This window comes from Balaenoptera physalus, assembly GCF_965194825.1.
Source record: "Balaenoptera physalus genome assembly, chromosome: 11".
NCBI classification, from domain to species: Eukaryota; Metazoa; Chordata; class Mammalia; order Artiodactyla; family Balaenopteridae; genus Balaenoptera; species Balaenoptera physalus.
This window is the reverse complement of record NC_138896.1, coordinates 73,598,089-73,611,258: the sequence shown is the minus strand read 5'-3', so window position 1 is coordinate 73,611,258 and position 13,170 is coordinate 73,598,089. Positions and strand designations below refer to the sequence as shown.

The window sequence follows — 13,170 nt, the reverse complement described above, 5'->3', positions numbered from 1 at the left end:
AATCCTACTGCATACATTAAAATGTTTTTCTTTTCTTTTCTCTTCAATGCTACCTGAATAATATTTTCATCAGGGGGTGACTATATTTAGAACTCCAAATTCAAGAAGGCTAAATCCTAAATCAAGCTCCTTTATTAATTCACTCTAAGATTTTAGGCAGGTTGACTCCTCTTGTGGGCTTAATTTCCCCCATCTATGACTTCACAGGTGTGGTGAGAAGGTGAAATACAAGTGTGAACATGTTTCTGGTATCTTGCACTCCAATGTGGTCAATGACTGTGTGATAAAAGTACCACCATACCTGGCCAGCATGATTCAGTCCGACTACCAGTAACACAAACAAGCCAAGGCATTTGGGATTTATTATTCATATTTGACCATAATTAAGTATTCCAGATGAAATTCAGAATGAAAATCTTTTTCAGCAAAAGACAAACTACATAACATACAAGAGGTTTTGGGGACTGCCTTGTCAAACACTTAGAATATGTTCAAATAAAATGGAATGACAGCTATTCTATGTTTAAAAGGATGCTTGGATAAAAGAGAAGTTCATACTGTATTTTGTAGACCAAAATACCAACAGAGCAAGATTTGTAACAACCAACAGCTGCCTGCAGACAAAATAGTAGTTTGTTATTGGAGTCTGCTGATGAAGAAAACAAACTGATACGCTCTGAGAATATGTGTTGGTTAATGACACCACTGGTAAAAGCCTTCCTGCTTCAGGGAAGATGCTTCAACTCAGGCATTCAATGAAAGTGAGATGCAAGTGAAAATTTGGTGGTGGCTTATTATCTCAATATCCAATTACATAGTTCCAGCCACATAAGAATAATTTTTCTTAAGTGATTATGGGAAGCAGCAAGTACATGCAAGAGTATTAGAAATAACTATGTCAATGGGGGCAGTCTGCTGTCCGCCTTCCCATATATCCAGAAAGCATCTGCTTTAGGCAGTGCTCAAAGCTTGAGTGTATGCAGTGGCTTCAGTGAAAGTATGTCCAAACCATTGATTTTATCTTCAATCCAAGAACTGATGAAGAGAAAAGTGTTTACCATAAAAAATTATAGGTGGAGAAAAGCTGAATTTCTTGGTGGCAGCTTTACCATCAGCAATACTTTACACAGGTAGAGTTAAGTTAAAGAGAGTATTTATTTAGTACTGCAAATGTGTGTAGCTCTGGGCTGAGAAATTATTGTTCTTATACTTTAAAAGTCAAACTTAAAATATTTTACTACCAAAAAATTCTAATTATAAAAATTCTAATAATAATTGCTTTACTAGCATTTCAGATTTATTCCTGTGCCCTAGAAATTTATTCCACAATAGTGATATTCTGCTTAAAGGATCAGGCTCACATTGATCTTAACATCTGACTATTGAGTATTTGATCACATTCAATGTGGTTTCAGGTATGAATCCGGGGGTTCCGTCTGAAAGACAGTCTGGCCTGCTGACGGTATTTGTTAGGCTGTCCTGACCTCTTTTGGAGTGTGGAAGGCTCCCTGTCCATCACTTTGTCTAATCTTTAGAAGCTCCTTCAGAGAGAGGAAAAGGAATCTATCTGACTGGTGAGGAAAGGAACCAAGAAAGTATAGTGGGTCCTCAGAGCCCCCCTTTCAGGGTCTCTTTTATTTCCTTGACTTATCCTATCCCCTTGGGCTAGACCTTTCTCTCTTGTTCCCCCTCCTTTCCTTCTGCTTTTTCATCTTGCTGGGGCTATGGCAGGCCCCATTCTTGGCAGCTGGCTAGACTTGTGGGCCTGGAGGCAGGCCACCCCATGTGGGTCCCTAGGAATAAATTGTGAGTAAGGCAGTAGGCCTAGGTTCTGGCTGCATTCTCTAACAGAGTTTACCAAAAACTCTGCATTTGAAGGGCCACTGGCATCTTGCATGATGGCTGATGAAACTGATGCTTTGCTTCCCACTTGGCCAACACCCTGATAAGGAAGAAAGGTGAGTCTGACTCTCATCCCAACTTGATTTACCTGAGAAAGAAAATAGGCGGCTATCCACAGTTCTGGCAATGGACTGCAGCTTGACCACATCCATTGACTGCCCAATGTGCACAGTGCTGGGCATGCTCCCCAGAGTCCCTCTCACAAACTCTGCTACCTCCTGCACAGTGAACATTTGCAGCAGCTCGTCAAAGATCGTTGGGAAGGAATTGAGAAGTGCAGCCTGCAGAAGCAAGTGAAGCTCTGGTTAGCTCAGAGTTAGGTATGCACCTATCTTGCATGCTTAGACAATGATACATGGTGGTGAGAGGTTGAGAAGTCATTGCAGCACCCCTGCCTCGAATGGGCTCCTCCCTGGCCTTGGACTCCACCCATCCCTGCAGCACTCTTAGGGCATGGAGCAGGGAGAACCAAAAAGGAAACCAAAACAAGAGAATTTACTGGGGCCCAGGCCGCTTGAAGCTTTCAGAACTTGCCAAGGCATTTGCTGGCAAGAGAAGGGAATATATAGAGAAATTAACTCTAGGGCTTAACATCCATAGCTGTTTTTGCTCACAAAATGGATTTAACTTTTTTGTCTGTCTCTATGATCAAGCTCTCGACTTTCCAGTTTCAGTCCCAAATTCAAGCCAGGAAGCTCTCAAAGAACGTAGGCAAAGATAACTGAGCACCATCAAGCAGCACTAGGTGAACTCCATTCACAGTCCTGCAGCCAGCAATCCAGCTCTGAAAACTGGACCATTTCCCCAGAATAGTGTCATTTATTTGAAACCATGAAATCTAAAGACTTTGTAGATTATTTCCTTCACGTGTGATGCCTGGCAGTTTCAAGTGTAAATCCAAAAGGATGGAGAATGTGTGGATTTAGTCAGCCATGAACTCTTGAGGACTGCTGATAATGTTGGCATAGAGTTCAGAGACCTAGATGGCCTGGACAAGTGGAGTATGTGTGTGTTTGGAGAATTCTCTCCTAGGATCTTAGCTCTGGCAGACCCATACGGTAACCTCTTGAGAACAATCTGAGCCTTTGGGAGGCAGAATAGTTTAGGAGCAAGAGAATGAGTTTTGGAATTGGACAGACATGAGTTTAAATCCCAGCGTTACTACTTATCTGCCACATAACCTTGGGTGAGTTACTACGTAATCCTCACTTTTCTCATCTATAAAATGGGGATGACGCTATTACTTTTCTCCTCGTATTGGTATGAGGAAAAAGTTTAGGTGCATAAAATTAATTTCCAGTAGACTGCCTGGCACACAATAGACCTTCAATAAATGCTGGCTCTTGTTCATTTCTCTTGTCTAAATGGAAGCAGCATGAAGGAGGCTCTTCGTACTTCTCAGTCCTCTTACACTATTAAGCCGAGATTTACAAAGGGAAATGGAGTGTCACCTTGAGACGAGGTGAGAGTGCGCTCTTCCTAAGTGGCAGTTTGGGGGGCAGGGTGGGGAGCTGTTTTTCCTGATTGCTTCAACAGGCAATAAGACACTGGCCTAGAGTGAGTGAAAATTTATCACATGGGGAAATGGGTCTGTCATACTGCAGTCTATGTTCAGGCCAGGACCAAGGACTGAACTTTTATGAATTCTATCTGCAGATTTATAACTCCCTGGGATATCAAGGAAATCATTTTGCAGTAATTAGAACCAGCACAAAAACTACCATCATAAGCAACTAGATACAAAAGACAAAGGGGGAAAAGCAGGTATTTCCTTTTTTTTTCCTTTCCTTTTGGCTGCGCTGTGTGGCTTGCAGGATCTTAGTTCCCCAACCAGGGATTGTAGGCCTAGGTTCTGGCTGCATTCTCTAACAGAGTTTACCAAAAACTCTGCATTTGAAGGGCCACTGGCATCTTGCATGATGGCTGATGAAACTGATGCTTCATCATCAGTTTCATGGGGCCATGGCAGTGAAAGTGCCGAGTCCTAACCACTGGACTGCTAGGGAATTCCCAGAAAAGCAGGTATTTCATAATCAACAACAAACAGTAGCTGATTTGCTCTCTTAAATGGTGAAATTTCCTATACTTATGGCATCGGAACAGAAGGACACTTGCACCATAACATCTCCTAGTGGTCAGAATCAAAGATATAAAGTCTGACTGAATAGCATACTTGCTGAAAGTTCTGAAACTGTGAAACATGAGCCTGGCACCAAAGAAGCAGGTCTGATTCTGACTCAGGTCTAAGATAAGACTACAACTAAGCTATTTATCCTGATGTGATAGGAACATGCCATTGAGTACAGGGCATTCCTGAGTTCTCAGAAAGCGTATCTGGCTTGCTCTGCTAGCTCCCCATATCTCCACAGGCTGAGGGAGGAGTAGGTGTCCTGGGCCCTGGTTGGCAGGAACAGATAGGCTGGGGGAGAGGAAGGAAGGAGAAAGATGACTGGCTTGGGGTGTTCAGGAGGGGAGACCATGGAAGGAGCCTTTCTTATAGAGATACCTGGTGACCTTGATGTATTCCACTCTTTAATAGAGGCTATCACCCAGTTGCTCACCTGTTCTCTGGGCCAAGGGGCAACATAGAAGCAAGTGGAAAACAAAAAAAGCAGACTATTCTAATCTTAAACGAGATATTTAAACATACATTTGCACTGACAGACCTGGCAGTGACTGAATGAATGGACATGAGAAAGGCTGTCTGGTCTTTGCTCATAGGTTTTGATGTAATAATTGGCTTCAAAAAAATCAAAGAAGTGAAATTCATTAGATAAAATTCTGACATTTATTTATAAGCAAAAATAACCCCTTTGTGACTGGGGTAATGAACAATATCCGTGATCCCTTCTAGGGTAAGGTTGCATGTAAAAGGTAACTGATTAGCTGGCCAGACATTTTTAATATAAGGAAGCAACTTCCTTCCCACACTGGTATTTCCAATAGAATCTAATCCTAATTCTTAGCCAAAGTTTTCTAGTTATTTCTGCTGTTTTTCAACCTATTTCATTCTCAACTGCTAGGATGGACCAATACTAACCTGAGGTTTTAAAAATTAATACAGTGGCTAGGAAATAAAATTCTCTATACATTCTGAATATCCTCTAAAAATAAGATGTTCATGAACAACTAATAGCATGGTAGCTAAATAAATTTGGTCTAAAGAGGGCAAAGTTGTGCTTCTTCTCCAGCATAAAGCCACTGGGCTGTCTTATATTTGGAAGCTGGGGCATAGCTGGCTTTGAAGTAAAAGCAGCATTTTATTCTATTAGGTATTTCCTTATAACTCACCCCTTACCCAAAACACAGGAGCTTGGCAGGGCTTCTTTGACTCTGGAAGCCAGAGGACAAAGAAACCACCTGCTAAGACAGACAAGAATCCAGCAGCAAAACTTTCCTGTAGCTCACAGACCTGAGTGAAAAGGAGTGTTTCTGAGTTTCTGCTGTCCAAACTGAGCACAAACCGGATGGACTGGAAAAGTTCTTGGATGCTGGACCGGAATTGCTCCTCTTCCATCCCACAGGTGGCACGTGAGTACAGGATCCTTGACTGCACAATAAACTTGAAAAGGTACTCCAAGGCCTGGAGGTGTAGGAGAAAAAGGGATAGAGAGGTGTTAAAGATGTCCAGAAGCTAACATATGAGGGAATGAAGGGTGGAGTACCAGAAAATTATACACCAAAATTGGGAGGTGGACAATTCCAACTATGGAGACAAGCAGTTTAATTTTTAAAAATTTTTTATTGGAGTAGAGTTAATTTACAATGTTGTGTTAGTTTCTGCTGTACAGCAAAGTGAATCAGTTATACATATACATATATCCACTCTGTTTTAGATTCTTTTCCTGCACAGGTCATTACAGAGTATTCAGTAGAATTCCCTGTGCTATATAGCAGGTTATTATTAGTTATCTACTTTATATTTAGTAGTGAACTAAACCTTTTCTCAAAACTCCAATGGTCACTGAGCAGCAACTGTCTATGTACTGAGAGAATCATCAAATTATTTCATGTGGTTATGGAAGTGTATAACCACAGACTATTATGGAAGCAGTTGAATTCAAGACCATATAGGATCAAAAGAAAATTAAATTTCTCTCATTTTTCTCAGGTCTGGAAATAAAAGGCTACAAAGGTAATGATATAAGAACCTCTCTTAAATTTATTCCAAGAAGGAAGAGTCCTTTAAGGAGTCTTCTGCATCTTCGAGAAACAGCTGGCCCCTGACACGTGCCAGCCTTCTCATCAGGGGTCAAGTCTGAAGAACTTGCCGCTAGTTGCACAGGAGCTGGTGGACCTAACCCACCCATTTTCCATCCTCTTCCAGACCAGGACACCTGCCATCAATAGTTCATGAACAATACAGAAGACAAAGCTCCCATAACATGTTTTGGGAGCAGAATCTGTTTCTGAGGAGTCCCTGCAGCTTGGTCCATGCTTATGAGCTGAATAATTCTCTTTTAAGAGAATTCAAGATCCAAGACTATACTTTCTAATCAAAGAAAGGCTAACGATTTCCCAGACACTGGAAAGGCAGAGACATTGAAAACTGAGGAGAAACTTATCCAAGGATGAAATATGGAGCTCAGTTATTTGAACTATATAACAGGAAACAATTCCCAAGCTACTTTCATGATCTATTCATCTGTCAGGTTTAGCAAAGCAAAACTTTGTGTGTGTGTGTGTGTTTATGTGTCCCACACTAAACTCAGTTGGCACTGGAAAATGGCTACTTCAGAAAAATGTGTGTTCCAAGGCCTGAACCAGAGGATTCTGTAGAATAAATTACAGTGTTTGGCCTCATCTCCATAAATGCTACAGTCTCTGTTTCAGTAGCCTTTTAATGCCTGGTCTACAAATAACCTGGAAATTTAATGCCTGGTCTGTAAAGAACCTGGAAAGTCTCTGCTAAATTTATAAAGGAAAGTGTTTTTTTTGTTTGTTTGTTTTTTTTCAGTTTGAAACAACTACCACAAGAGATGTACTGAGTGGCTTAAAACATCCACTAGTTTCAGAGTGAGAGGCAGAACCAGACAGCAAAGTCGCTTACACTTCCTGGGTATGAGAGATCAGTTCCTCCATTAAGTCCTAAAATATAAAACACTCTGCAGAGGAGTACAAGGCTGTCGTCGAAGACAGCATGTGAACACCTGCATGAGGGCAAGGAAAACAAGCTCACTTCCAGTCATCCATCATTACCTGACTTCCCCTTTCCCTACTCCTCTTGATTTTTACCATCAGCACCAGCTGATGGCCAGGACCAGGTGAAGCTGGCCACCTGTGACAGATGCAACTGGGTAAAGAGCGGAGAGCAGAAGAGTGGGATAAAAGGTGAGGGTGGATCCTGTGGAAGTTGTTTGAAGTTTACAGGTGTTCCCAACCCGGTGTGGAGACAATGGAACACTTAACTATGGATGAAGCAGCTTCTCTGTCTTTTTCTACTTAAGTTAATAAACCTGAAAGGAAAAGAGATCCTAAAAGTTATTACAACCTTTCTGTCACTAAGGAGATCATTGTGCTTTCTCTTTCCTGGCTCCCTGGTAAGAACCTGATGCAGCTCAGCAGTGAAAAGTATGCTGCCTTTTTGGAACACCCTGCCAAAAGCCATCCTCAGACCCACCAAGGATAGCCCCTCGTAAGTCATTCACACAGGAATAATGTAACCAAGTAAGAAAATAAAAGACTCTTTATTTTCATCTTCTTTAGTGGCATAACTTTGGAAGGTCATGACTCTGAAAGGGAAAGGAAGAGATGATGTACAAGCAGCAAGATGTATTGAATCAAGAGCAATAAAGACGAGGAGGTGTCCTGGTCCACAGATTATGATACCAGAATAAGAAATGCCAGGTCAGAAGCATACGCATTCTGTGAATAAGGATGAAATTAGGATCAGATAGAGACTTACACATTTGGTCAAGAGGACTTGTAAACTGAAATTTGATGAAGAAGTGGAAATGGCCTGATACAACTGTTGGGCTAGATGCATTAGTATCAGATGCCACTCAAATACATTTGAAAGGTAAGAACAAGTATGAAAGTACCACAATGGAACTCTTCCTTTTCCCCACCCAACCCTGATATTCTCCAGGAGTTTTCTACCTCCATAGGTGACCCTGCCATCGACCCAGCTCATCTAGCCAGATCCCTGGAACCAGCCTCAGGTCTTCCTTTCTGCCACCTCTCACATCCAACCTAATATTTGAAAGCTTCTGCTTTTGTCACATCAGCCACTTTATGGTTGCTTGAAAACTCCAGCTCTTTCCCATCCAGGCTTTTAAACATGCTGTTTCCTCAGTCTGAAATGTGTGTCCCCCAGTTCTTAACACTGATTTCAGCTCAGGTCACCTCGTCAGAGAAGCTTTCCCTAAACTCTTGATCTGAAGTAAACCCTCCTCTCCAGCCATTCCATCCCAAGATCCTGTTTATTTCCCTCATAGCATCATCAATTTTCTTTTCTCACTTACTTTGTGTATTTATCTGTTTGACATGTTTACTATCTGTCTTTTCCCCACTTGAATGGAAGTGCTATGAAGGCCTAGCCTTTCTACTTGGGCTCCTGCTGAATCCGCAGTGGTTAACACAGTGTCTGACATATGGCAGGTATCAAGAAATACTAACTGAATGCATGGTTGAATGAATGACTCTTAGGAGAAAACTTCCGAGATAGCATCTCCAGTAACCTTAAGCAATTAATTTATGAACTCACATAGAATCTTTTGCATTTAACTCAACTTGTATCCCCTCAAATACTATGCAGGGCACTTCACAGGCGCTGGGGTTGAGAAGAACAGAACCCAGTGCTTGCCCTCACGTTACACTCAGAACCCTGCTCCACACTTGTGTTTGAGCCTGATTCCCCTTAGGACACAGGGGATGTGTTCTTCAAGGGGAGAGGTCAGTCTTACTCTTTGCATCTTAGCACCCATGACATGCTGATTGCTCAGCTGACATGTATTGCGTGAAGAAAGACAGAAGTGAGACTTGTGGCCTTACATTTTTACAGAATGTGCAAAGAAGAGGCAGGGAAAATATGGATTTATGATTTGATTTTGCCTCTTTAACCTGATGATGCTTGGGGGAACATCTGTTTCACCTGTTACCACGTGGACAAGAATAACAAAATCATAGGCCCAGAAGTACTTAGAGCAGATGATAGGATATTAAAAGAGGACAGAGAGAAAGCAGAACTACTTTGCTGCCATTCTTCTTTTATTACTAACTAGAAAGGATGGGAAAGACATGGTTAAAAAGCAACTAAAAAAAGAGAGTAACTCAAGAACAAGAAAAGACGGACAAAAAAGCAAGCAAGCAAGCAAGCAAGCATGAACTTGCTTTAAATGAGTTCTCAGAGGATACGACAGTTTTCTTCAAATAGCTATACGGAGAACTGCTGAGCAAAAGAGGGATCAACATTCTCATAGGCTGTTCTCTAGAGTAGAAGCAGTAGCCATGAAAAGAAGTTACCAGAAAGTATAGTTAACTAACAATGAGGACAGTCCCCTGTAAAGTGGAGCTGTCCAGCAATGCAAAGGGCTGCCTGGTCACGGTTTTTAGATTATCTTCTTCTCAACATATCTGCATACAGTGAATCCACTCAGCTCTTTTAACTTAAAACAGTTATAAAAAACAATGTTTAGTAACTACTGAAGAAGGGAAAAGTATTGGAAGATCTTATTTCTAATCAATGTTGCCACCAACACTGGCTTAGAAGGAGATACGATATTTTAGCCAGTAGAAGCAAAGACTGACATTGTTGGTAAAAACCAAGCAGGGAGGATGGCTCAGAGCCACATGCACATCATCCCTCCCTCCTGCTTTAAGATAAAATTATGAGGAATAAAGACCTTTTAGGGCAAAATCAAAGTGAGGAAAGGGCAGTTATGTGGATCAAGGCAGTCTTTCCTGAAAGCAGAGCAGTGTACTGGCTGTCTACACTTGTCCCGCACACTACTCCACTGAGGCTACTTGCAAAGTTCTGCAGGGGTGGGCCCTTTTTGTATAGCAAGCTCAGTACATTACCCTCATGGCTTCCTGAATGTGGTCCTGCCGAATCAGTTCTGCTGAGCAGTCCATGTACCACTTCAAACAGCGGATTAGCTCCCTAGGAAAAAGAACAGTTCCAGAAACCCCACTTTAATCCAAAAGCAATGCAGCCTAAAATATTTGCAGTCCTGAATTAGCCATATAGGAAATAATATACTGCTAATGAGCTAGAATGGAGTGATGGATCCAATACAGCTGTGGAATCTTTAGATCATCCAAGACCAGACAACACTCCCTGTCCAAAAAGAGTTGCCACATTTCAATCAGCAATTATAATCATTCTTTCCCACTTTACCTGACACACATTTTTTCTGATTACAAGAAAGTTTTCCCGAAGTCTGGGACTGGATGTGTGTTTTGTTTTGTTTTGTTTAAAACTGCTAAGTCTCCAGAACATACAACAGACTCTGAATAAAGGTGTATAGTCCGGTGTGCCCCTCCTTGCCATCCCAATGATCTTATTTCCTTAGGACCAAGTCATCTGAGTGGAATGGGATTACAGGGTCAGAAGGCCTTCATGTTTACATGGCAAAAGAGTACCCAGGGCAAGAGTGCAGGCCCTCGTCAGGTAAGAGTTCGCATCTTAGGCCTATCAGTTTCTAGCTTTGCATCCTTGGGCAAGTTATTTGGATCCTCTGTCCTCATTCTTTTCATTTAAAATATAGAGGAAACAACAGTACATCTCAAACTGTGAATTCTAATGAGATGACACATGTAAAATATATAGCACAGTGCCTGCTCTCCAAAGTGACATCAAAGTGTCAGAGTTCCAGTGATTCCACAGCCTCAGAACCCTTCGGTTTTGTTTGCTAAGCTTGTGCTGGGACTACCCTAGTGGCGCAGTGGATAAGACTCCGCACTCCCAATGCAGGGCCCAGGTTCGATCCCTGGTCAGGGAACTAGATCCCATGTGCATGCCACAACTAAGGAGTCTACGTGCCGCAACTAAGGAGCCCGCCTGCTGCAACTAAGACCTAATGCAACCAAATAAATAAATAAATATTTTAAAAAAAACTTGTGCTCATTCCATAGAATAATATGGTGACTTTAAAAATTGCTTTAATGGTTTTAGATAACCTGTGAGTGTTTCCCATGTTTATTATTCATATTATCTCTTTTATTGACTATCTTTTTCTTTTCTTTGATATTTATTTGTCAGTACTATAGTTAGCTATTCACATGTTTCTCACTGAAAAAGCAAGACATATTTTTAGCAGCTCTGCCATCATTTCTTAGAAGGAAAAGTATGACAACTATGTAATAAACTCTAGTTTAAAACATCAGCGGAAAGCTAACATCTAACATCATACTCAATGGTAAAAGACTGAAATGTGTTCCTCTAAGATCAGAAACAAGGCAAGGATGCCTGCTTTTGCTACTTCTATTCAATGTATTAGTAGTGAAAGAGCAACTGGGCAAGAAAAAGCAATAAAAGGCATCCAAATTGGAAAGGAAGAAGTAAAATTATCTTTGTTTGTAGCTAACATGATCTTGTATGTAGAAAAATCTAAAGAATCCACAAAAAACCCTGTTAGAACTAATAAATGAATTCAGCAACACTGCAACAAAATCAACATATATAAATCATTTGCTTTTCTATATACTAACAACGAACAATCAAAAAAGAAAATTAAGAAAACAATCCATTTACAGTAGCATCAAAAAAGAATAAAATACTTAGGAATAAAGTTACCCAAGGGGGTGAAAGACTTATACTTTGAAAACAACAAAATGTTGCTGAAAAAAAAAAAATTAAAGAAGTTAATAATAAACAGAAAGACATCCACGTTCATGGATTGGGAGACTTAATTTGGTTAAGATGTCAACACTATCCAAAGTGATCTACAAATTCAATGCAATCTCTATCAAAATCCCAATGACATTTTTTGCAGAAACAGAAAACTCCATCCTAAAGTTCATATGGAATCTCTAGGGACCCCAAAGAGCCAAAACAATCTTGAAAAAGAAGAACAAAGTTAGAGGATGCACACTTCCTGATTTCAAACGTCCTACAAAGCTACAAAGAGTAACTTTAACTTTGATTATAAAGACTAGTCAAAACAGGGTGGTACTGGCATAAAGACAGATACATACATCAATAGAATAAAACCGACCAGAAATAAACCCTCATGTATACAGTCAAATGATTTTCATCATTAAATGGGAAAAGGATATTCTTTTTCTACAACTTGTATTGGGAAAACTAAATATCCACACACAAAAGAATAAAACTGGACTCTTATGTTGCACAATAAACAAAAATTAATTCAAAATTAATCAAATACCTAAACATAAGAGCTAAAACTATAAAACTCTTATACAAAAACATAGGAGAAAAGTTTCACAACATTGGATTAAGCAATCATTTCTTGGATAAGACATCAAAACATAGGCAATGAAAGAAAAATTAGATAAATTAAACTATATCAAAATTGAAGACTTCTGTGCATCAAAAGACACAATCAACAGATTAAAAAGGCAATGGGAGAAAATATTTGCAAATCATATCCCTGAAAATGGGTTAATATCCAAAATTACAGCTCAGCAACAAACAACCAAACAACCTGATTCAAAAATAGGCAAAGGACTTATAGATTTTTCTCCAAAGAAGATATATAAATGGTCAATAAGCACATGAAGAGATGCTCAGCATCACTAATCATTAGGGAAATGCAAATCAAAACCACAAGATACCATCTCATATCCATTAGAAAGGCTACTACAAAAAAAAAAAAAACAAAAACGAAAAAACCAGAAAGTAACAAGTATTGGCGAGAATGTGGAGATACTGGAACACTTGTGCATTATCGGTGGGAATGTAAAATGGTGCAGCTGCTGTGGAAAGTAGTATAGTGGTTCCTCAAAAAATTAAAAATAGGATTATCATATGATCTACCCATTCCATTTCTGGGTATATACCCAAAAGACTTGAAAGCACGGTCTCTAAGAGATATTTGTATGCCCATGTTCATAGTAGCATTATTCACAATAGCTGAAAGGTGGATAAATATAGCCAAGCATTCATCAACAGATGAATGGATAAACAAAATGTGGTATATACATACCACTGTATGTGGTTTCATTATAAATATATATATATTTATATATATATATTATATATGTATATTATAATATATAAATAATAAACATTATTTAGAATGAAAGGAAGGAAATTCTGACACATGCTATGACATGGATGAACACTGAGGACATTATGGTAAGTGA

At 40.0% G+C, this 13,170-nt stretch overlaps 1 protein-coding gene across 4 annotated transcripts in view; it reads right to left on the bottom strand.

Annotated features, from left to right (window-relative positions):
• The window catches only part of DOCK3 (dedicator of cytokinesis 3), a 390,231-nt gene that overhangs the window by 63,374 nt on the left and 313,687 nt on the right, over positions 1-13,170 (bottom strand). For all 4 annotated transcript variants that reach the window (XM_082414877.1, XM_082414876.1, XM_082414875.1 and 1 more), the window contains exons 22-24: positions 9,922-10,003; positions 5,315-5,485; positions 1,991-2,183 (exon numbers count right to left, since the gene is read on the bottom strand). In XM_082414877.1, coding sequence (XP_082271003.1) covers positions 1,991-2,183; positions 5,315-5,485; positions 9,922-10,003 — 446 coding nt within the window. The remainder of the gene's footprint in view (positions 1-1,990; positions 2,184-5,314; positions 5,486-9,921; positions 10,004-13,170) is intronic.